General features: G+C 40.7%; 1 protein-coding gene across 1 annotated transcript; it reads right to left on the bottom strand.

Moving 5' to 3' along the window:
- Window positions 1-3,095: 3,095 nt before the first annotated feature.
- On the bottom strand, window positions 3,096-11,662 carry LOC143936101 (mucin-5AC-like). The gene is made up of 3 exons (XM_077460440.1): window positions 11,563-11,662; window positions 7,218-7,571; window positions 3,096-5,586 (listed from the first exon to the last, which is right to left on the bottom strand). The coding sequence occupies exons 1-3, from the start codon at window positions 11,618-11,620 to the stop codon at window positions 5,102-5,104; spliced, it is 897 nt and encodes a 298-aa protein (XP_077316566.1). The 5' UTR covers window positions 11,621-11,662; the 3' UTR covers window positions 3,096-5,101.
- Window positions 11,663-26,341: the final 14,679 nt, after the last annotated feature.

Below are 26,341 nucleotides of genomic sequence, written 5' to 3'. Positions count from 1 at the left end.
AGACAATTTTGACACAATTTGGGACCATTGTAATTTTATACAGCGATCAGTGCTATAAAAATGCATTGATTACTGTCATCAGCGGGATAACTATAGGGTAATTGTGTAACATATACAGTAACTGTGGCATCAAAATCATTTTGACAAGATTAATCCTGCCCACTGGGGACAGTTTCAGCCTAGTGCACACTTTAAAGCAGAGTTCCACTCAAAAATGGAACTTCCATGACCTCCTGACATGCCACATTTGACATGTCATTTTTTTTTTTTGGGGCGGGGGATCAGTGTGTAAAAAAAAAAATAGCTCATACGCACTGATCACCGGCTGGCTGCAGCAATCTGCTTACCTCTCCTCACTGACAACTTCCGTGTGAGGAGAGGAGAGCCGCTCGCCGAGTAACCAGCTCTCTATTTACATCACATGACGGATCTGATTGGACACAGCCATCATGTGATCAGGTAGGCCAATCACAGAGCCCTTCTGCCAATCGGAGATACGCCGTGTCCGGGTGCATGCGCGATCCCCCTCCTTCTGAGGGACATTCCTGAACATTCTCTCACAAAGAGAAAGCTCCCAGCCGGGTGGGAGGTAGTTATACACTTCAATAGGCCAATCATCCCCCAAGACCTTACAGTTGGGAAACAAGCCTGTTGCCATCTGGAGTTCTTCCAAGGTCAGGGGGGCATCTAAAAGCCTTCTGGAGCAGACAGACATGCTGGGCAATTTAAACGTTATCCAGATAATCATTCAGTGATTCTACCAAGTAAGTTTGTTTGGATATGTATAAGGAGGAATAATAATCCACTAGTTCTGACATAATAAGGTCCGGGGAGTTAGTCACCCGTCTAGTATGCAAGCGCAGCAATCCATTGGAGGGGGATACTTGTTGGGAGTGTGCTATTTTTGCCAAGCAGCAACAAGTATGTTCACCCTCCTCATAAAAAGCCAACGTGTTAAAAAAAATCTTTTCCCATCCACCACCAAAGCGGTAGAAATACCATCTATCTAATAAACGATTTTTTCAGTATTTGCAGTTGCGGCATGCTCAGCAGAGTCAGGCAACGACTTTCCCATTAAAATATAAACCCTCCCCAAGTTTAACTATGGCAGTATCCACAAGATGCTCTAAACAGGTGCTTATTGGTGATGTATACTCCTCCTTACAAACAATTAGCGCCAGTACACAGGGTGGTAGTCTTGAGCAGGTGGTAGATCCCTTGAGCAGAGGGGTAGGGATCTGAAGACCATTAGTGATGAGGAATGGGAGCAAGCTCTGGTGAATTTGACCAGAGTCTCCTTATCCTCCTCACAGTGTTTGACCCAATTATTTATTATTTACAGGTCTCACTATACTCTTCAAACTACATACCTGGGGTAAAGCAGCTACACCCAACTGTCCAAGATGTACTATTGAAACGGGTACACTTATACACATGATGTGGCGCTGTCCTAAACTGCATCGATATTGGGGGTATATATTCAATACCTTAAACACTGTATGTTCTACACGTTTTGATTCAGATCCAAAAATAGCTTTGCTAGGGATTATATCAGAAGATATCCTTCCATCTGAAATGCATGTGATGTGATTGTGGTCTGTGTATATAGCCCGCAAACTCATATGGCAAAAATGGACATCAAACTCCCCACCAACAATTGCTCATTGATATGATACGATTAATTTTAATTTGCAAAGTTGGAACTGACATATAAACACAGGAAGTGCCCAAAATAATTCCAGAAAATTTGGTCTTGAATGCTAGACTTTAATCTGTTTAAGCAAATCAGTATAGTATACAGAGGAGTTTGTTGTAAGTTAGTAGTGTAGTAGATCCCTGGTATGAGATAACTGCACATATGAGCTGTTAAGGTGTAGTTGCTAAATTGAATATACTGGTTTACCCTATATTGTTGCTATCTTTATAAATTAATCTAATTATTAATGCTATGGTAAAAGGTCTTAAGTAACAATTATTGTATAATCTTTAAAGTGTATTAATCTATTGTAGCTTTGCACCTATGTGCCACTGATCACAGCTGCGTTGTTTTGCAGGCTCTTGAGGGAAAAATTATTAAATGCACTTTTTTTTTTCCTGCAAAAAATATGTGCGTTTATTCCCAAAAGGTGAAATTGGCATTTAAAGGTAAAAAAAAGTTACATACCCTAGCAAGCTTGCAGCTTTGTGTACAGGAGAATATTTATATGATCCACTATTCTTTCCCATACCACAATCCATATGAATGCAGCAAGCACGTATCTAACGTAAGCTACTTTCCTCTGAATGCACCTGGAAGCTGTATCAGACTGTTCCTTCTGAAGTCACTGTAAAGGAATCCTAAGGATCATACTGGTTTAAAAAAAAAAAAAAAACACTGCTCCTAGAAGTGTTTTAACATTTTTTTTAATGCCTTTAGAAGCAGCTATGTTATCCATGCACACTTGGCTTAAAAAAATAAAAATAAAAAATAAAAATTTACAGTTCCCTTGGCAAAAAAAAAAAAAGCAATGCTCATATAAAGCATTTTTTGGACAAAGTTTAGATGAATTTAAGGAGAATTTTGCATTTTTTTTTTCTGTCAGAAAGCTCCAATGAGAAAAAACGCAAACCAGAGGGGTTCTTTTTCACCGGCTCTAAACGTTGAGCTCAAAATATGCCTCTAATAGTCCTAATGTGCATGGACACATAGGATAACATTGAGCTGCTTCTACAGACAGGACACAAAACTCCTGTAGATGCAGCGATTTTTAAGCCAGTGTGCATGGAACTTATGTAGTCTAGAGGTGTTCTTTAAGCTCAACGTTTAGAGGCAGAAAAAAAACCCTTTGGTTTAGGTTTTTGGGAGCAGTTTTCTGGCAGAAAAAAAAAAAACTGCTGCTAAACGCTTCTAAACGCTGACGCCTGTTTTGTTGTAAAATCGCTTATAAAACCTATTGTCCCCAAATGTTGCTAGAAGCTGCTAAACACTGGCTCAAAAATGCTAAATATGAGCGTTTTTTATACAGTGTTTTATTTATTTAAGCCAGTGTGCAAGGACCCTTATAGTTGCTTTTGTCCTTCCAGACATCATCTTTAAACACATCTCACACACAATGTAGAAACCACTTTTTATTAAGATAAAAACTGTTTACAATCGCAGATTTAATTTTTTTTTATTTTTATACACATGTGCAAATATGCAAAAACTGGACATCAATTGCTCATTCCAAAACTTCTGGATCAAGTAGAAGGCCAAAAGCCATGATGTATACAATGGCAGAAGTGGTCACGGTATACCTTTTTATCTACAATCTTATTGTCGCTGGTTGGCTGTCAATGCAGAAAGGAAGTCCTCTCTATCCCTTAGAATGCAATATTACCAAGTGTAGGAGGGTAAAACAGATAAGCACTGTTATTTGATGTTCTTTGTTATGGGTGGAGTTAACTGGGAGTTCTATTACTGGCAAGGACAGTGGGTGGTAAAGGTAATATGATAATTACACTTTGTTTCATGCTGTGCTTTCTGAGATCCAGCTTTCTGAAAACGATGCCAGGAGATCAGTGGTGCCAGTAGCTCAATGCTTCCATTCTTTCTTACCATCTTAAGAAATTAATTAGTCAAGGACCATTTAAAATGTATTGATTTTCATGTAATAAATTACATATTATTCATGTCGTTCCAAATAACCGTTTTGGGCTACAAAGCTTACGCCCTTTGTTAGATGGGAACAAGATGTATACTGACATTATTTTGACTTTATTATATATTGTTACATTTCACACCAGGAATCCATTAGGCATCAATTAACCAATTAATCAATACAAAATGTCATAATTATTTTCATCCTAAAGTAACTGTACAGCTGTACTCGGGTGCAGTTTTGGAGAGCCGTATCTCAGAAAGAACATCACTTACAATTACTACTTTTTTTTACTAAATTTGCCATCTGCTGTTCTGTTCAGTTCTGTCCTTAAATGTAAGCCTTTCATAAGAACAGCATGGGGGCTGCCATTGATCAGCTGCTTCTGAAGATCCTAGTTGCCTGGCTATTGCTTTGATCCATTGGCTTAAATACATTTTGAGTCCAAGCTGGAGCCAGCATACAGATCAGGGCAGTCAGGGTGAAATTGCATGCTAGTTCCAGGTAAGGGACCTGCAAGTATTAATACTAGAAGGTTAACACGCCAGATGTCAACTTGCAGAATTAAAAGAAGCAATGACAACCTCTGTACATCTCTGAACAAGTTTTTAAGTCCAGGCTTCTGTATAAATAGGCTCCAACGTTAAATGTGTGCATATTACCAGGGTAGTTGTAAGAGGTTAGGTTGTTGGAATGTTAGCTGACACTGCTGAACACAGACCTCTTAATCAAATGTAAAGCTTGCGATTACTTTAAAGTATGGTCCTTATGGGGTTGATATACTAAAACTGGAGGGTGCAAAAATCTGGTGCAGCTCTGCATGGAAACCAATCCGCTTCCAGGTTTTTCTTTTTTGTCAAAGCCAGATGCCCGGTACACACGATCCGATTGTCAGACGAATGATCGTCTGTTTTTTTTTGGGGGTTTTTTTGCATGCTAATCTCCTGTCTAATCTGATGAGTTTACTAAATTCACGAAAATTCTCTTACGACAGAATAAAAAATCAGAAGTGATGCCATGGTGTTGTAATGCATTTGTATTGCATTTTCGAATGACAGCTGTACTGATTAAACGAAAATCGTATGATCTGGCATCGTGCAAATTTTTTTTTCATGCATGCCCAATAGAATAATAATGGATGAAATGTCCTGATCAGCTCTCGAAAGCTCTGTACTAACGAACCGATTATTGTACGATCGATTCAAAAGCGGCATTTTTCGTACGATTTTCGGATCGTGTGTACAGGGCTTAATTGAACAAGCTGAAGCTAGAAGCTGATTGGCTACCATGCACAGCTGCACCAGATTTTTCACTCAACACCCATGTTTAGTGTCTTCCTCCCCCATACGCCTCCTTCACAGCATTAGCATTCAATTATCAAGTTACAGGTGGACTTTAAAGTTATACAATCACTAATACTGTATGTGTTTTTTTATTTTTTTTTATGAACTGCCTTTCTGGGTGACAGTAAACGCAAACCTTTAATTGTTTGGAAGAATACCAGAGCCTTCGTTAAGTTGAATAAACATGTCTTGGGAGGTTGGGAGTACTTCTGTGTCGTTTGGTGTCTCTTGGGCAGAGTATTTGGAGGTAACCAGAGTCGTCAGATTAGTGGTAACTTCAGGAATGATCAGGGATTGCATTGGGGTGGATGTATTGCAATCACAGCACAAAAACTGGACTTCATAATCTAGGCATTTTTCATCCTGCTGATTTTTGTTAAGACAAACGAAGCCATGGAGCACACTACATTCCTGTACATAATACAGCATGTTTAAAGGGATATAGGGAAAACGTCCTAATCTGCACCGTATGTCCTTGGGGAAATCACAGACCGAGTAACCTTGCTTTCTGATTGTGGTTATGTTCTCGAACTCTCCACCATCAGGGCCTGGAGTAGGATTTTGAGTGTTAAACCATTTCGTCCAGGAACAGTGAGGATTTTCACACTGGGTTGCTGGCATTTCTGTAAAAGATAGAAAAGCTTACTGACTTTGTTGCTGACACAATACAACATATGGTTTTTGACAGATGTCAGAGAGAAGGTACAATGAAGGAAACATGATTGCTTAATACAATAAAGGAAATGTGTAATGAGAAAATGTAGAGGCCCTCCTGAAAATGCTAATTGCTTGGGTGTCAATGTGGGCTAGATTCTTCAGATATTTCTGAGCCACTGACCCACAGCAAGTGTACAGATCAATAGTTTCCAATTTATGGCATTACGGCATGCTTGTTCCTCGTTAGTGACTCAAATGCTGAAGCCAGTGACCTAAGAGAACCAGGCCAGAGAACTAAGAAATGAAGGAGAACAGTTGGGTAAGGATGAAAATGATCTAAGCCAATACACAAACACACACACACACATATATATATATAAATACTGTATTTATTGATTTATTGGCGTATGCCATGTACTTTTTCACCCTGAAAATCGGGTGCAAATAGTGTGTGCGTGTTATATGCTCATACTGCAATTTGGTCTGCCTAGGAGGGAACAGGGAGAGGGTCGGGATGAGCGCCCTCAGATTACATACAGTGAGAATCTCCTGTTTACTCGGCAGCCTCTGTAATAGGAAGTCCTGTCTCCTGGGCCGGCATTGGACCAGTGTTCTATCATAGAAGCCGGTCCTGGAAGCGGGACTTTATATAAAAGAGTCCGCAGAGTAAACAGGAGATTCTCACTTTATGTAATCTGACGGCGCTCTTCCACCCCCCCCCCCCCCCCGTCTCCTTCGAGGCAGCAGTAATCTCAGTTGAGGCTGCAGATGGGCATTAATCAGGTTGCATTGATGGCAATAATGGTGAGGCTGCATATGGGCATTGATAAAGCTGCATTGATGGGCAATGTGAGGCTGGAGATGGCATTGATCAGGCTGCAGGTGGGCAATGGTGAGGCTGCATTGATGGGCACTGACCCTTATTTTGCTTCAAAGTTCTTTATTTAAAATGTAAGTTTTTTTTCCTGAAATTTCCCTATCTAAAATGAAGGTGTGCGTTATAATATGGTATATTACCAATTCAAACATTACTTGTCAAAGCCCAACTCTAGTCAAAATCTTTCATTTAGTTTTGGATGGAGCAGGGACATGTAGGAATATCTGAATGGCAAAGCACTAATTATTGCTTTCTTAATGGAGGGAAAACAGAAAGCATTGCTTAGCCAAGTTCCAAAGAAGAATTCAGTGAGGTAGCAAGTTGAAGAGATGATCAAATGTCTCACTACTCATTCTTGGTGATTCTAAATCTGTGTCTGGTCATGCTAAATGTCCTTCTCAAACACTGCCATAGATTTTTCTTCCTTAAGCTGTTCTCCTTATGTGTAGCAAACACTTTGAATTGCTAAAAATGTGGACATGGGTTCTTTAAACATTTTAATTATGTGAATGAGGATTTCTTGCTCACTGCACATCATACATTCTATGCAATTTGCTTTAGATTTAGTAGCACAAGTGTAGCGTGATGACTGACCTGGCTAGTTAAGAATGACATTGTCAGTCTTCAACATGTATGTGTTGTACGGACAGAAATTTTTTTTCATAATAGTTATTCTTTAGTGAAATCACAAGCAAAAATTTCAATAAGAATAAAACTTACTTGTGGTCACGGCAGGGAGCATTGTGGTGTTGGGTGGCTCAGGCTCTTCTTCACAAGTGCAACACAGCAGCTGCACCTCAAAGTCTATGCATGGGTCCACATTGTCCCTGTTAAGACAAATGAGTCCTGTGCTGCGGTCACACTGACTTTTGTAAAGGAGATAAGTATAGGGAACGTAAGGGAATCTGACGGAACGGCAGTTAATATCTTTGGGTGCTCTGCATATATTGTATCCATGAGCTCTGATATTATCCAGTGTCTCCAAGTCTCCACCATCTACGTTGTTTGTGGGGCGATCAACATTAAACCACTGTGTCCACTGGCAGGACGGTGTGCAGTTGCTGGAGGTTGACACTGTAATACAAAACAGACAAGACACAACATGATTAGTTTAAAATGCTGCTATGCTTAAGTGTTGCCCTATGCACTTGATAACAACATATAAATTACTGAAAGTGTTTTTTTTAGACTGGAAGTAGACAGAATTGGAAGGTGAGAGTGTGGCTCATCAATTAACTCATAAGAATATGGGCTCATACACATAGACGTTTACATGCCCAAGTCCTCTAGCATAATGCTCCCGATGCTTTCCCATGCCTGGGGAGCAGTAGGTGGCACTAACAGCTGCCCCTATAAAACAATGGTTGTATATATGCACACACTTGTAAACCCTGATGCTCCTCTGCATTGGTGTTTACCCATGTATGCATGAAAAATATTTGTCCCGAATGTAAAAGTTACACATTTAGGGAATATGTCATATACACATGTGTAGGTAAATGCTAAGAAAAGCATTGGTGATAACAAGTGTACAAGCGCATACAACCATTCAGTTGGATGTGTGGCTGTACCCTGCACCTATGGCTCCCCGGACATGTGAGAAAGTGCTGGAAATTTTATGCTAGAATATTTTTTCTCCATGTAAATGTCTATGTACATGAGGCCTAACACTGATTTCAATCTGTTTCAAATGAAGTGCTCAAATCTCTTATTTGAGATTTGATAACCCATATTGCCCTAGCCTTAAACCATGTGTTCCACAGGAAAATGGGTGTATGGAAACTTATAAATGATCTTTTAATTGCAAGGATGTTCAACGCAGAGGGGACATGCTATGCACCGTGGTGATATTCTGCATATCTTTTGTAGGTAAAGTCATTCATTATACTAAAATACAAGCCAATACATTCACAATTACATTTTCCTTTACAAGTAGCAAAATTAAAAAGTTGGGGGTTTGTGTTTCCAGTATATTGTGGAGGGATCCTTGCTTCCCAAATTGAGAGAAACATTTAAGAAATTACGTGTATGGCTAGCTTTAGACTAAGACACAAAATCACTTAATGAAAATAACTTTTTTATATAAGAAAAAGTGTATGTTATTTTTTTATTTAATTCAGTTTAGAGAATATTTTTTTGCTTAGTTTATATTAGATTTTTTGTTGGAAATAATTAACCCATGAAGCCATTTTCAAGCAATGTGTATATCAAGAGAAAATGTATCGCCTTAACGTTTCGAACGTCCAGACATACTGCTGAAGTGTATCTAAGGCCAAAGAGGGTGTTTTTTTTTTTCAATGGAGTTAATGAAGAATGAATCAGCCTGGGTTTGATTTGTCATGGGTTTGCTGAATTCTTTTTAAAATGTATCAATCCTGAACCTGAAGGCAAATCCTATTAAGGCTATGGGAAGTAAATACTGTTTATAAGTATAAGAAGTTGGCACAGGTAACATTAACAAAAAATAAATAAATAAATACTGTAGACAAGGGAGATGGTCTCCTTGCGTGACTTCAGGGATGATATTGAAAAAAATATATATAAATTGTATACTTTGGATCTTCTTTATAGCTGTATGTGGTGCTATGGAACAGAATGATTTTCATGGACACCCACAGTAAGGCTGGATTCACACCTGTCCATTTTTAGTGCTTCTTGCATTTTGCAGATTTGCACTACAGTCCAGTTAATATGGTTTCCTATGGAACATGTTCTGTATTGCAAATCTGCAAAATACAAAAAGCACTAAAAATGCATAGGTGTGAATCCAGCCTAACAGCATGTGGACCAAAATTTGCCAGTGGCTCAATCATATTAAGTCTATGGGAAGTAAATCCTGTTAAGTTCTGGCTATTTTAAGAGTTAACTGGCAAGCTATTGCCAAAAAATAAAAAATAAAAAAAATAAAATAAAAAAAGCGTAAGAAGCAGGGACAGGTAGTATTAATTAATATAATAAACGTAAAAAATAAATATTGTGAACAGGGGAGATCTCCTCAGGTGACTTCAGGGATGCACCAAAAATGGACTGGAACACACATGTCCTTATTTAAGGTTAAGAAACCGAGGGGGAAATGCATGGGACTGCATTGAAAAACACATCAAAAACACACTGGACTGCATCAAAAAATGCTTCAAAAATGCACTGGACTGCATCAAAAACGCGTCATAAAAACGCACATGCAGAAAAGCATCTGGAACGCACCTGGACTGCATTTCTATGGTGTTAATGAGGGAGAACTGGCCAAAATGTACTGGAGAGAGTACAGGCTGGTGTTTTGCTGCAAGAGCTAAGTCACCACAGATGACACTGAAGTGTAAAATTGGCCAGCAGCAGGACAGTTTTGGTGAGGGAAAATTGTCCAAAATCTGCTAGCAACCTTAAATACGGGCAATTGTTTTACTAAAAGAATGAATGCACTGCATAGAATACGATGGTATAAAGAATCTGACAGAGGTTTTAAACATTTCATACTCCTATCTATAATAATATTGAAACATTTGGCTTTAGATATACTTTATACTTTTTGTTAAGGTGTTAATCAAACTGTAAAGCTATGAGATGCATTATGTCAAATAAATATATAAATGGTATGTAAATTGTATCTAGCTTCATTAGTTTGACCCTATGTGCCCTTAATGTGCTCAGTAACACCTTAGATCAATACAATGGCATATAGAAAATAATTGTTTTCTATGTGCCCTGCTCACACCATACAGGTGCATTGCAGTGCACTGCAAGGCAGGCCATAGATGATATGATTATCTTTCCTGCACCCATGGGTTGCAGGAAAGAAAATCACCCGATTCCCCCAAAATCACAGTCAGTGTTCATGGGGCAATCCCTCCTGCCAGGAGAAAACAGTGATGATTGCTAGCAGCTATAGCTGCTGGCAATAATTGCATGCAAAAATCTAACATACTGGTTGTACCCAAGCCAATCGATGGATTGACTTGGGTACAAGCAGCCTGCCCATAGAATGTATGGGTCATCTAAGGCCAGCTTTAATCTACAAGTATCAGCAATATTTTGGGAATCTTGTTGGGATACCAGAACAATCCTGTATCATATGTATCATTATATTTTAGTATTCTATTACTGCAAAGCTGAAGGTTCTCTTTAATAGCCCATCCTTATTTCCTCTCTGCGTCAAAAATGTAAATACCATGGATTTGGTACAACTGTGCAAAATTTTACAACCTATAAGGCATTTAAATGCTAGGAACAAAAAAAAAAAACATAGCACGCCTGGAGCACTGCGAGTCTAGGGGCCAAGTAGAGTGCTCTGATGAGGAGCATTCAGATGAGTGGATCAGACCCAGTGCCACCCGGATGATTGTTTCCCCCTTATCCATTCTGAGGTCACTGGTAACGCTCACTACCATTTATTTTAAACTTTGACTGTTCAACCATTTTTTTAGTTTATTGAATAAATAGCATTGTTTATGCATACAGTACTACATTGGAATTTATTTGATCATTTTTTCAGAGTGCTGCATTTTGTGTTATTTAAATGCCAGGAGACTAGTTTTACATGATCCAATGGGTTGGAAAATGTTGCACCTTTCCCTACTGCTCTAGCAAAAGTAAAGCTGACCATACACTAATAGATTATTGAATGAACGTTTGAACATTTGTAAGAAAATTCTTAGAAAAATTCTCAATCAGTACATTCAATGACTTGATGAATGTCATTTGAAAGCACTTTGCTTTTAACATTCAGTTCTGTATTTTTTCCAAACAAAAACCACATTTACTATTTGAAATTACCATTGATTTGACTTGTTTAAAAAAATGAACAAGCGTTCTAAAAAAAATGTTACTAGTATATGGTCAGTTTAGCATTATGTAGTGGATAGGCATCATCAAATTTCTAATGGACCTTTCCCAGTTATGGCCTTTGCTGGGCATTTTTGTACATGAACATTTTCCTATAGCTTTCTGGAAGAAAAACCAAACGTGCAATTGAAAGTAGAAAATTTTTTTTTTTAAGACTCAATATGTGCCACATTCCTATATGTGGTACAGCTATAAGATCCCAATATTACAATAAAATTGTTCTTACCCGGTACAGAGAAGACTTGGCTGAAGCAGCTGAGCGCGAGTATGAGTTTAAGGTGCATGGTGATCCTTCCGTCTATCTGGGTAATACTGTGGGGAGCAAAGACTAGCTGGCTCATTTTAAAGTGGGGCAGTCTTCTATGGTGTGAGAATTACTCCCTGGAGAGGGCAGACCCACAACAATTCCTCCCGTTATAAACAAAGCAACCATTAAAATGCAAATGCTTCATTCCTGCTGAACAAGCTGTAGAAAACAGAAACTGTTACCCACCCATGCATGGCCTGATGTTTACAGTGTATGACATTTACTGCTTCAAGTATAGTTTGTGATCATTGAAGTATGATATTGTTACTGTAAGCAATTGTTATGGCATATTGAAGTGCCAACTATCAATTGCTTGCTATGATTTCCAATATGTTTAATAATCTATGTACGTAAAGCTGGCCATACATGATACGATCTTTTTGTAAAATTTTCCTTCAGATTTACCAAAAACTGCATATGAAGTCAAATCTAAACAACACTTTCAATTTATATCCAGTGAGGCAGGCACTTGCAGATTGTACAGAAATTGTTATAATGTATGGCCAGCTTTAAGTCCTTATTTTAAAAGTGTATATATTTTGTTTTTTGTGTCAAAGTATCAGAAAATGATTTGGGCCTCAGAGCTTAAAAAAACGCTGCTTATACAGGCGTTGAGTGTTGGGTTTTTCTTTTTTTTTCAGCCTGTAAAAGCACCTCTGTTAGCCTATGTATCCATGCACACATAGGCATATTAGAAGAGGAGTGTTTACAGGCATAAAAAAAGCACCAAATGTGCATTCAGGAGAGAAGCTGAAGGACAGAAAAATCGCAAGAAAGCAGCTAAATGCAAATAATTTGAGCATTAACCACTTGACTACTGGGTACTTTACCCCCTTCCTGCTCAGGCCAATTTTTAGCTTTCAGCGTAGTCACACTTTGAATGACAATTGCACGGTCATGCTACACTGTACCCAAACAAATTTTTTTCATATTTTTTCACGCAAATAGAGCTTTCTTTTGGTGGTATTTAATCACCACTGGGTTATTTCCTTTTTGCTAAATAAATTAAATGCAAACGGGTAAGTTTTTTCTTTCACTGATGTGGGCTGATGAGGCTGCACTGATGGGCACTGATAGGCTGCATTCATGAGGCTTCATTGATGGGCGGCACTGATTTGCAGCACTGGTGGTCACAGATTGGCAGCACTAGTGGGCTTGCACTGATAATCAGTACAGATGTCCCTTTTAGAGAAGCTGGTTATCGTCTCTCTTCTCTTCCCATGCTATCAAGCATGAGGAAAGGAGGGCCGATAACCGGCATCTCTTTTTCCTCCGTGATCAACTGTGATTGAACATAACTGATCACATGCTAAAGAGCCACTGATTGGCTATTTACCTGAGGACACTAAGATCGCAGAGCGTGCTGTTATATGACTGCGTCCCAGAACTAGACGACTGTGCTGTAGCCATCATTCAGCAGTCGACAAGTGGTTAATATATTCTAATGGCCAGAATAAATTATTATTCTGACTAATAGAGTACAATAACGCTGATGCACGTAAATATATGTTCAATACACATCTCTTAGCATGTTTTGTAAGCAGCATTTTCCTGCCAGGAGTTCTGGCATTCAGAGGGGCTTTGACAGATGCCCCATGTGCGTCAGGCCTTAGGCTGGATTCACACCTATGCATTTTTTGTGCTTTTTGCATTTTGCAGATTTGCACTACAGTCCATTTAGTATGGTTTCCTATGGAACATGTTCTGTAGTGCAAATCTGCAAAATGCAAAAAGCACTAAAAATGCATAGGTGTGAATCTAGCCTTAGACCTAAAGTGAATCTTCACTACATATGAACACCACAAGCCAAAAACATTATTTAATTATTTTTTAATTTTGAAAGCAAGCTCACCCATCCATGTCTCCATGCTTTCTTTTTTTTTTTTTAAATCACTTTGAAAAACACACCCCTAGCAGTTCTGGCTGTGGCCATATTGAGTGAGGGAAAATGATTCATGTAGCATTTACTTCCTGTAATCCATCTGCCCTTAGCTCAAGCGTGCAGGCAGAGTGTTCTGAGCTCAGAAAATCCCTCCTCTCCTCCCCTTTTGCAGACTCCTGTTTGAGATCATATGCCTAGGCAAGAAACCAGGAAGTAAAAAAGGAAGGAAATAAGTTTAAAACAACTAAATATGATATACTTTCCTATCTAATTATTAATGCTATCAGTATGAGGATTAAAATTAATCAATGGATTGGGAGAGTGAAGTTCCACTTTAAACACATGATTATCGCTAGAAGAAAAATTAAAGAAGGCTTTGAAAGTTCTCGCCACATTCAATATAAAATACAGATTTTATGTTTATTTTTGCTACCTTAAAAAGTAATTTATGCATAACATATTGTATATAGTGCTTATAAACTAATACCCATGAGGTGTAATAATATTGCTTTTAATAATACACACAAATCTCCCTCTACTGAATATAATATAGCTATATTATTTGTGCATAGAAGTGAATAGTTATCAAAAATCCTCCATATGAGATCTGCAGACTCTAATACAGTAATATAGTATGGACTATGTCTGTTGTGAAAGCTATTTCCAATTTCAGTGCATATAGAATACACCCAAGGGTGCATCACCTAATACACTGCGTTTATAGCTAAGATATGCAAACAGTTCTTATTAATAATATTTATGCATTCATTAAGCTTTCAATACATAGCAGTAGGACTTTTAAGGTGTGCCCACTCAGTAAATTATACACCCAAAATAAAGTTAAATCCGTTTTCTTTATTAGTGTAAAGCACAAAAATCATTCTCTTTGATTAAAAAACATAGCTCAAAATGGTAATATTTGTTACACCCATGAAGAGACTACATTAGGCCTGTGTACAAACATCACTAGCAGCCATTTCTATAAATCCATATTTTCAGAATAAGCAATATTCTGACACTGGTTACATCGTGGATATGGCCTCACTTAACATGTTTCACATTGTTCCTTCCTCTGGAGCAGCAAGCTAAAATTTCAACAATTACATAATGTTACATTTTCAACACTGAAATATGGCAAATGGTCATCAAAAACAGAGCGCACATGACCATTTGCTACATTTCAGAGACATACGATTGAGATGCTGGAGGCAAAAAAAAGATGTTATAAAAGGAAATTGAAACTCTCATAAATGTACAAAGTTCATATTGGTGTCATAAATTTGAAACTGATATCAGATGGTGTGATATTAGAGGTCTATGGTGAAAGCCCCAGAACACATTTTCTTTAAGGTATCCCATCCTATTGTTCTGTATCCATGGTCAGTATCTGAGCACTTCAGCTGTTTTGGGCATTGTATTGTCCTTTTGTTATTACTTGTTGGCAAACACTTGAAAAATAATGAGTCCAAGACAGGTTTGCCCCTAAAATGGTGATTTAGAGGGTGGGGTTCTGAATATAAATGTCAGACACTGGGCCCTTCAAGAGGACTGTTTTAACATTACAAAACTCTATTGTCTTCAACAAGGGCTCAGGAATGAAAATGGTATTGAAACGTATTCAAATTTCTGAATTGTGTTCATTCATAGACATCAGTATACAATCACCTGAAAGTGGCTGGATTGAGCTAGGATTTTGTATTTACTGGTGTTGTGCCTGACCAACTACAGACCATACTTGGAGGAATGAGGAATAATTGAATGGAGGGGCTAGAAAATCGGTTTCTTTTGCTCCCTCCATAACTTATACTTGCCTTTTCCTCTTCCGCATTCCCCCTGTCCATGTAAGGGGTGCACCTTCTGTTTGTTTTTTTAAGATAATTTTGATCATGGCTTTGATATTTGATGAGTCACCTACCTAGAACAAGTATGCAGAAAAGTATTTTAGATTTATCAGACCTCACTGGCACAAACTTTCACTGACTTGTTCCAGGTTGGTGACCAAATAAAAAAAAATGAAGGCACAATGATGCCTCAAAGCCTGCAGGTCAGTAATGGCAGTTACCCGGTTGGGGCCTTCACAGTTTTGTTTAGGGATCATTTACTGCTGTACGTTAAGCTGGCCATAAGTTGTCCAATTTTCCTGTTCAATTTCTTTTAGATTTACTTTCAACTATATAGTGCAAGGGCCTGCCTGATTGCATACCAATCGAAAGCGTTTAGGTTTGACCTCATATTATATGGTTTTGGTAAATATAAAGGAAAACTACTAAATAAAAACACTTTTATTTAAGACAACAATTCGAACATTGTGATGCGCTATAATGCAGGTGCATTGCCTTAATACATATGGGAGACAATAACAAAATGAATGGAACTGAAACATGGTACTTCGCCATGGGACAGAAGTGTAAATGGGCTCCTAATAAAGTTGGCTGAAAAGTCTGCAGAGAGAAAACAATATACTGAGCAGCTACAGTGGCTGGCATATCTACTTCAGGTTCAAAATTATGTTTTATTATTAATTTTGTCAGCAGGCTAGAAGATATTATTTGTCCAGCTCTACTAGTTTCTGTGTACCAGTAGGAGTTATTTTGCATGCCGCTAATTAAAAAAGAGAAGTTGGGGATTTTTTTTTTTAAAGAATCGGTTTGATGCTGGATCTGTCTCTCACTGGCTCCAAGTCTGAAAGCCAAGCAATCAAACACCACTGTTTTGCTTGGCTCCCAGATCTCTGTGAGAAGAGAGCTGGTGACCTCCGTTCACTGGAGCGCTGATCTGTGGAGGGGGTGGGAGCAGGAGCGGGACACTGACCTAAGTGCTGGTCCAGGGTTCTGGGTGGATCCTGACCATATGGTCGCAATCTTTTCCTAGCCTGGACCGGCTTTGTGACGTCAGCCGACAACGGTCTCCTTTGTGCACTGTCAAAGAGAAGAGAACTAATGCGCAAAACCTGAACTAGCTCAAATGAAAAAAAATAAATGTATATACAAAAAAGTTATATAATATGAGAAGCTGCGAAAATAAGAAGGTGTTCCCACAGAGAATAGCAAATATATATAAAGATATGTGGTGCTAACTACAAATAATAAAAGATGTGAAACAAAAATAATATGTGTGATGGACACAATCCAAGGATGCAATCAAAGTCCAATAAAATAAGAAAAAATCTCCAAGTGACAGTTAATAAAGGAAAAAAGCGCATGTGCAACTCGACCAAACGTAATTGACTTCATCCAATTAATATCACCATCCGTGGTGTGCCACTCATTTTCCCCAGCCTCTCACCTCATACAAAGCCATCTGCAGGTCAAGACAAGCCTTGGTATGGATATATATATCGATTCCCACAGATATCCGCAGCAATGCCGGTACCAGGGTGGATTTCAGGCTCATCTGATGCAGTATGATCATGTGATAAAGAAGGAGGGGGGCACCATAGTGCAGTATTTCAATCCCATTTATTAAAAAACAAGTAATAACTTTTAAAATCGTAGGTACAGCTGTGTAGATTTCGGAAGTACCCTACACAGCTGTACCTAGGATTTTATTTTTAGAAATCTTTATTTTACTTTTATTTTTACACTTTCTGTTTATAACATTTTTTTGATTACTTTTATTCCCATTACAAGGGATGTAAACATCCCTTGTAATGGGTATAGTGCGTGACAGATCCTCTTTATGGAGAGATGTGGGGTCAATTGTAAACTTCCGGTGGTGACTGATTCGTTCTCTGGCTCACCGATCTCATGGGTGAGTCGGAAGAAGCATCGGAGGGGGGACATCCCCCCCCCTGCCTGTTAGAATGATCAAGCGCCTGAACTGTCACTATGATTGTTCTGACAGTACACAGAATCGCTGGCGAGAAAAAAATTATATCTGGATGATGCCTGTAGCTGCAGTCATTATCCTGATATCCCCACTCAAAGTACATGACGTCATATGAAGAACTGCTGTCAGTAAGTGGTTTAAACCTATGTCCGTTTACTCTAGTCTGTGTCCCCTCTGGGAAGATTTACTCTCTCTATTTGTCCTGTTGACCACTGTTTTTATGTGGGCATTGTTAATGCTACAAAACTAGCTGATTGAGATGAGTTTTTAAAGTGTCTCAGCTGCCTGCAGAAACCGAACAATGGCTGTTGGACTGCCTGAAACACATTGTCATGGTCATGAGGCTTTGCTTTGCAGTGCAGCAAAAAAAGTTAGGAATGGCATATTTGGTAGGTGATACCGCCTGACAACACGTTCCAGAGAGGTGAAAGAGGCCACACTGCAACTACATCTAATAGATATGGTTGCAGGACAGATTAGAGTGTAAAATCCCAATTTCAACTGGTGAACATGGGGGCGGCATATCGCCTCCAGATCACCTGCTAACTACAGGCCAGCCACTGCTGATAAGGTGATCGACTGTGGATCACAAGTTAGCAAGCACTGCCCATGTGAAAGGGGCCTGCAAGTGCGGGAAAATATACATTTTTGAGCTGTCACCATGATAGAAGTAGAAGAACTGCCAAAAAGGTGTATTCCCTTTTGGGAAATCTCCCCAATGGGTCAAAGACCGCAAAAAAAAGTGACTAGGGCTTTAACCATTTCCTACTCTATCTTGGAGATCAGTCAGGAAAGCAGTGCATGAATCCAATGCTTGCTGATAAATTGCGATCTGCACTCTGATCATTATGGAGAACACCATGCTGGCTAGAAAGAGTTAGGCCTCAAAATTCTAAATTTTATTTTCTTACAGAATATTCTCCTCTTTCATAACTTTTCATAGCCTTTGATCTTTGGTATTTATTCAGGAATTTTGCATTGACATTATGTGGCTGGAGAATTTTGACTCATTCTGAGCCCGGAGGCGGTGAATCCTTTTCCACTTTTACAGGATTATTTTATTCTGTGAATTAGAGTCGCTTAGGTAACCATACCATTGCAAATCTTCTTAGCTCTTCTCTGGATTTACGCACATATTTTTCCATTTGTTCGTTTTTTTGTAAGGTATGCCCATCATGAGATATATGCAGACTTAAATTTTAGGTTTCACTCAAACAATTGACAAAGTATATGTGCACAGCAGCCACAGAATTTTGATTGCTGAGAACAAAAGACACATGGTTTTTGAAGTAATTAAATTAAATGCTGTTTGTGTTACAGGGGAGTATAGTTTTCTTACTTATTTAGACCCCTTACACATTGGGTTGCTTTTCAGGCACTTTTGGGATAAAAATAGCACCCTTAAAGAGCCTGAAAAACACCTCCCCTGCAGCCCCAGTGTGAGAGCCCGAGTGCTTATTTGGCCATTATCAGGGGTTGAACAGTGCCCCGCTAACGGCTGAAAAATGCCACTTTACCGATACACCCCCCCCCCCCCCAGCCCCAGTGTGAAAGTAGCCCTAGAAGAATTCCCAACATAGTAAAACATCATCTATACCAGCCATGTACCTGTCTATACCCCTACCCTATTACCTTTTGTACCTAAAATATTCCATCTTTCTAAACCCTCCTCTACATCTATCTTCCCCAACTTCGTTAAAGGTTATTGAAAAATGAGAAGGTGAACTAACTCCAAATATCCTAGCCACCCTCCCCTGGACCCCACTACACATAGTGGCTGTGATGCCCTGGTTGAGTGGTGTATATACCGCACACTTAAATACACAGCCCCGGAGTGAGTATCCATTATACTACTTGCAATGGTAAGCTTCCTTTGTTTGGTAAGTTCTTTCTTCTGAGAAATCTTTGTGAAAGAAGAATCCTCAGATGTGTTTCACATTGGTCAACAAGGCCACATGGCTACACTAACCATTGAGCACTTGCTATTATAATGGATACTCTGGGGCTGTGCATTGCAGTGTATGGATCGCTACACTGACAGCATGGGTATAGTGGCTGAGGGACCCATGGGGGGAACCAGGATATTTAAAATTGGTTCACCTTACTCTTTAACTCCTTCTAAATTAAACAGGGCAAAATTGGCCATACACTGCTCAAATTTTGGTTGATTCCCGCTTTTTCAGAGGAAAATCAAGCAGTGTATGGCCCTGCCAGAAAAAGTCAGCTCAACCAAAGTCATTGGTCAGCTGGCCTTTGGCAAAAATTATTTAAAGTGGTGTTGCCACCAAAAAAATAAAACTACTTAAAATTCTTAAAAAACATCAAAAAAAAATAATTGGCAAAAAAAAAATTTTTTACTCACCTCTAAATACCGGTTGCTAGGGGGTCCCTCGTAGTCTGCCTTCTTCATTGCCCGGGCTGGTGACATCACTTCCCCTCGCGCCGCACATTCACCTGGGACCTGTCATGTGTCCCAGGTGACTGTACGGCGTATCACGGCGCCCTGCGCCGCTCGCGCATGTGCAGTGGGTGCCCGGCTGTGAAGCCACAGCCGGGTGCCCACAGTATGCATGACGGCGCCGCGAGCGGAGCGGGGAGCGAGGGGGGGGGGCTTCGTTCCCCCGCATCGCTGGACCCTGGGGCAGGTAAGTGTCCGATTATTAAAAGCCAGCAGCTGCAGTATTTGTAGCTGCTGACTTTTAATTTTTTTTTTTTAGGGGGTACCCCACTTTAAATAGATGCAGGCACTGTTCAGACATCTGTCATAATACAGTGGCTTGTTAGGAGGGACTAGTCTACTCTTGCTATTGGATGAATGTATCTGTTATATTTCTTTTCTTCCCCGCAGGCTGAATAAAAAAATAAAAATAAAAAAAATAAGAAATTGCTTGGGAGCCAGTCTGTATGATGAGGCCACAATGTAGCCCACTGGGAACAAGATTATAGATTTTCTTGGATAAATTCTGGTGCCTCTACCACAGACTTTGGATAGAAGCAACGGGTGTGGAAAAATTGGTCTTTGGATGTCGGTGGCACCTACACAACATAACCCTATAGAGGTATGGGAAAGAAAAGAAAGAGGTAGGTGGGATTATTGCGGTGCTGATAAAGATGAAAGAGTTGTATAGTATAAAAGTAAAAAGAAATTTTATTGAATATAGTAAAAACAGCCACAATGGTACAGTAAGTTCAAAATTTTGAAGCTACAAATATTGATATCCATACAAACAATGATCACAATCCATCAATTAGTTTAGATGAAGGGGTTCTTGGCTATTCAGATGGAATCCCGACATGTTTCGCCTACACAGAGGCTTCTTCAGGGGAGCCAATAATTGATAGGAGATAATTTTAAAGAGAGAGGGAAGAAGATTCACTGTGAACAGAATACGACAAAGTTAGTGGATCCGATCATAGTGGTAAAACACAGCCCAGACTTTGAAAGCGCCTACTGATGTATGGATATCATTTGTAGCTTCAAAATTTTGAACTTACTGTACCATTGTGGCTGTTTTTACTATATTCAATAAAATTTCTTTTTACTTTTATACTATACAACTCTTTCATCTTTATCAGCACCGCAATAATCCCACCTACCTCTTTCTTTTCTTTCCCATATTTGATACAACTGGGATGAGGTGCGCTGTTAAATCCCTGCCTGACCTGGTTCTCTTCACTTTCCTATAACCCTATAGAGGTACTCTTGATCAAAGCAAGAATTGGCCTTGCTGTCAAAAATTGCAATGATATGCACCTGTCAAACGGGAGCGGAAAAATTGGTATTTGGGTGTTAATTGTGCCCACCTACACCAAAAACATTCTTCCAGATGAAATCAACACCCACAACACTAGGAAGCCTAGAAGTCCTGCAGAGCTTCCACATCCCAAAAACACTTAATCAGTGACATTGGCATCAGGGGCTTCATAGCTGCTGGTAATCCAGGACTGATTCATTTTGATAAAAGTCAAACGGTCCACGGAGTCTGTGGACAGATGTGTTCTATGACTAGTAACAAAACACCAGCAGCACTGAATGCCCAGCAGCTCAATACCATACTGGGCAAGTTCTGGTCAGTGGTCTATTCTCATGACCCAGTAAGCCAGTGGATCGCAGACTGGAAAACTCTCCATATCTGTTTTCACCCCTAGATAATTGTCCACCATGTGATGCAGACGCTGCACATGGGATGTGGAAGCTGACAGCCCTGGGCAGTGAGGACTAAAAAAATTGAGAAATCACTTATGCAGCCGCTTTCTCCACTGCCCGTCTTTTGATAAACAGAAGCCTCAAAACTACGTTTTCCAGGACACTGTAACCTACCAGAGTCAGAAAAGCGTACGAGAAACTCCACTTTAAGGTGTCCTCAAGAGATTTCATCTTCTGCACTCTGTGGGGACAGGATGAATTCTGAGACTTTCCCCTTATAACGGGGTCAACGAGGGTTGCCAACCAATAGTGATCCTTTTCCTTTACGCCACATATTCTTGGGTTTAGGCTTTGAAACATGAGGGAGCCCATGTACCACAAATTTGCAGAGGCATGAGAAGCAGACTTCCAGGGGTCACTGAGGATTACAGTATCTGGAACTGCCTCCTCCCAGCCACCTACTAATCCCAAGGGTTCTGGGGATGGAAAACCATCTCTTACTGTTTGATGTATATCTTCTTTTGCTTTAATGCCTCCGAAACTGTCAGAATCCTCTTCCTCCTCCCCCCTTTCCTCTTGTGTGTTCTATGGCATAGGAACAATGGTGTCTGCATAAAGTGGACCTTGAGAGGAAAGGAATTCCTCCTCTTCGTCCCGCTGCTGTGCCTTGAGTGTCCTGACTAGGGATGAGCCGAACACCCCCCTGTTCGGTTCGCACCAGAACCTGCGAACAGACCTAAACTTCGTGTGAACTTTAGAACCCTATTAAAGTCTATGGGACTCGAACGTTCACAATCTAAAGTGCTAATTTTAAAGGGTAATATGCAGGTTACTGTCCTAAAAAGTGTTTGGAGACCCGGGTCCTGCCCCAGGGGACATGGATCAATGCAAAAAAAAAGTTTTAAAAACTGACGTTTTTTCAGGAGCAGTGATTTTAATAATGATTAAAGTGAAACAATAAAAGTGTAATATTCCTTTAAATTTCGTAGCTGGGGGGTATCTATAGTATGCCTGTGAAGGGGCGCATGTTTCTGGTGCTTAGAACTGTCCCTGCACAAAGTGTCATTTGTGCAGGAAAAAAAGTCTTTTAAAATCACTTGCGGCTATTGTCGGGTCCCGTAATACAGAGAACACTCAATGAGTGTTCTCTGCATTAGCCGACAATTCATTCATTCATTGATAATAAAAAAAAAAAAAAAAGCGTGGGGGTTCCCCTAAATTCAATTACCAGGCCCTTCAGGTCTGACATGGATATTAAGGGGAACCCCGTGTCAAATTTTAAAAAAAATTGACGTGGGGGTCCCCCTAAATATCCATAACCAGACCCTTCAGGTCTGATATGGATATTAAGGGGAACCCCGCATCAAATTTACAAAAAAATTGACGTGGGGGTCCCCCTAAAAATCCATATCAGACCCTTTATCCGAGCACGCAACCTGGCAGGCCGCAGGAAAAGAGGGGGGGACGAGAGAGCGGCCCCCCTCCCTCCTGAACCGTACCAGGCCACCTACCCTCAACATTGGGAGGATGCTTTGGGGGTCTGTGACCCCTCAAAGCACCTTGTCCCCATGTTGATGAGGACAAGGGCCTCATCCTCACAACCCTGGCCGTTGGTTGTGAGGGTCTGCGGGCGGGGGGCTTATCAGAATCTGGAAGCCCCCTTTAACAAGGGGACCCCCAGATCCCACCCCCCCCCTGTTTGAAATGGTAAGGGGGTACAAAAGTACCCCTACCATTTCACAAAGAAAGTGTCAAAATGGTTAAATAAGACAAACACACTTTTGAAAAATTCCTTTATTAAAAATAAAAAAAATAAAAAAAAGATTCCAGCGGTGCTAATCCACTCTTGCTATCCAGCGACGGGTCTCCGGGGTCCAGCGATGGATGATCATATCCAGCGACGGGGGATCTCTCAGTCCAGCGCTGTCCATACATCCTTCTTCTGTCTCCACTCCGGAGACACTGCAGAGATCCCAGCGCTGATGTTTCTTATATTAGGAGGGCGGGGCCACCCGTCACCTGACCCGCCCCTCTGACGCTGGAGAGGGAAGCCAGGGGTTCCCCAGTGACGTGTGGGTGACCCCGCCCCCTCTGATGTAACGCAGGTCTTCGTTACATCAGAGGGGGCGGGGTCACCCACACGTCACTGGGGAACCCCTGGCTTCCCTCTCCAGCGTCAGAGGGGCGGGGTCAGGTGACGGGTGGCCCCGCCCTCCTAATATAAGAAACATCAGCGCTGGGATCTCTGCAGTGTCTCCGGAGTGGAGACAGAAGAAGGATGTATGGACAGCGCTGGACTGAGAGATCCCCCGTCGCTGGATATGATCATCCATCGCTGGACCCCGGAGACCCGTCGCTGGATAGCAAGAGTGGATTATCACCGCTGGAATCTTTTTTTTATTTTTTTTATTTTTTTTATTTTTAATAAAGGAATTTTTCAAAAGTGTGTTTGTCTTATTTAACCATTTTGACACTTTCTTTGTGAAATGGTAGGGGTACATTTGTACCCCCTTACCATTTCAAACAGGGGGGGGCCGGGATCTGGGGGTCCCCTTGTTAAAGGGGGCTTCCAGATTCTGATAAGCCCCCCGCCCGCAGACCCTCACAACCAACGGCCCTTGTCCTCATCAACATGGGGACAAGGTGCTTTGAGGGGTCACAGACCCCCAAAGCATCCTCCCAATGTTGAGGGTATGTGGCCTGGTACGGTTCAGGAGGGAGGGGGGGCCGCTCTCTCGTCCCCCCCTCTTTTCCTGCGGCCTGCCAGGTTGCGTGCTCAGATAAAGGGTCTGATATGGATTTTTAGGGGGACCCCCACGTCAATTTTTTTTTTAATTTGATGCAGGGTTCCCCTTAATATCCATATCAGACCTGAAGGGTCTGGTTATGGATATTTAGGGGGACCCCCACGTCAATTTTTTTTTTAAATTTGACACGGGGTTCCCCTTAATATCCATGTCAGACCTGAAGGGCCTGGTAATTGAATTTAGGGGAACCCCCACGCTTTTTTTTTTTATCAATGAATGAATGAATTGTCGGCTAATGCAGAGAACACTCATTGAGTGTTCTCTGTATTACGGGACCCGACAATAGCCGCAAGTGATTTTAAAAGACTTTTTTTCCTGCACAAATGACACTTTGTGCAGGGACAGTTCTAAGCACCAGAAACATGCGCCCCTTCACAGGCATACTATAGATACCCCCCAGCTACGAAATTTAAAGGAATATTACACTTTTATTGTTTCACTTTAATCAATATTCAAATCACTGCTCCTGAAAAAACGTCCGTTTTTAAAACTTTTTTTTTGCATTGATCCATGTCCCCTGGGGCAGGACCCGGGTCCCCAAACACTTTTTAGGAAAGTAACCTGCATATTACCCTTTAAAATTAGCACTTTAGATTTCTCCCATAGACTTGTATAGGGTGTTCCGGCTTTTCGAATTTGCTGCGAACAGCCCAAATTGTTCACTGTTCGCTGAACAGGCGAACAGGCAATGTTCGAGTAGAACATGAGTTCGACTCGAACTCGAAGCTCATCCCTAGTCCTGACCATAATGCACCCAGAGGCTGCTCTAGCAGGAACACAACAGGGATTTTGTCACTGAAGCATGCATTGTTACGGCTCCTCATCGTTGTGGCCTCCTCAAATGGTGACGGTACAGTGCATGCATCCTTTTTGAGCAGCCATTGATGTGGGGAAAAAAAAACAAGCCGGCCTGAGCCTGTTGGTGTGCCATACTCACACAGGTACTTGTTGACGGCCCTCTGCTGCATGTGCAGCCACTGTAGCACTGCCAAAGTCGAGTCCCATCTGGTGGGCATGTCACAAATCAGGCGGTTTAAGGGCACGTGGTATGACCTCTGAGTTTCAGCCACCCGAGCACTGGCTGTGTATGATCACCTGAAATGGCTATACACTCTTCTGGCCTGCTTTAGTAGATCTTTCAGCTCTGGGTAACTATTTAGGAAATGCTGCACCACCAATTTTTCCCTGTTTAAGACAGACAGGAGGTTTGAGCCATTATCACACACCACCATTCCTGGCTCCAGCTGGCGTGGCATGAACCACCTCTGGGCCTGTCCCTGCAGAGCTGAAAGAATCTCTGTTGTGTGGTTCCTGTCTCCTAGACACACCAGCTGAAACACTACATGGCTCCCTTTTGGCTGACTCATTGAATAGCCCTTTGAACACTTAGGCTTGATTCACATCTATGCATGTTGCTTTTGAGCATTTTTGCAGTGCTTTTTGTGGTGCTTGCCGCCTTTTTGGACAGGCGTTTTTGCCGCATTTTGTGGGGTTTTTTTTCTTTTTTTTTTTTTACACTGTGGCTGCTTAGCAACCAGATATATACAGTGAAAAAAAAACGCAAATCGCGGCAAAATCGCAGTAAAAACGCCGTACTTGCTTTTTTGATGCAGGTCCATTGACTTCTATTACATGCAAAACGCTGCATTTTGCATGAAAAAAAGTCCCCGACCCTTTCCAAAAACGCAGAGGCACAAAAATGCATTGATGTGAACATGTTCCATAGGAACCCATGTTAAAAAATTTCCTTGCATTTCTGCAAAATGTAAAATGCATCAAAAAATAGTGTGAATCGAGCCTTAGGGGGTACTTGAGGTTTATAGGACAGTTCCGCCCAGTTCATGGGGGTGGTAAAGACTGTATTTTTTTCTCGCTGCAGCAGATGAGGTAGAGAAATTTTCCGGCTATGGTCTATAGCTGGTGGTGTGTTGCTGCCAGATGTGTTGCAAGGACCTAGAACGCTCTATGCTATACATCCCTGTCAGTGGAGGCTGCTGAGAGGTCATGAGGTATAGCAGGGACAGACTGAGGTGA

This window comes from Lithobates pipiens, unplaced genomic scaffold (genome assembly GCF_037356315.1).
Source record: "Lithobates pipiens isolate NorthernLeopardFrog02 unplaced genomic scaffold, aLitPip1_a1.2 Scaffold_10, whole genome shotgun sequence".
Taxonomy (NCBI): Eukaryota; Metazoa; Chordata; class Amphibia; order Anura; family Ranidae; genus Lithobates; species Lithobates pipiens.
The sequence above is the reverse complement of the archived record's forward strand: the minus strand, read 5'-3'. Positions and strand labels throughout refer to the sequence as shown.

Coding starts and splice junctions, on each gene's coding strand:
- LOC143936101 (XM_077460440.1), bottom strand. CDS start 11,620: ATGCACCTTAAACTCATACTCGCGCTCAGCTGCTTCAGCCAAGTCTTC. Junction 7,572..11,562: donor CCAAGTCTTCTCTGTACCGG/GTAAGAACAATT, acceptor TTTGTATTACAG/TGTCAACCTCCAGCAACTGC. Junction 5,587..7,217: donor GCTCCCTGCCGTGACCACAA/GTAAGTTTTATT, acceptor TATCTTTTACAG/AAATGCCAGCAACCCAGTGT.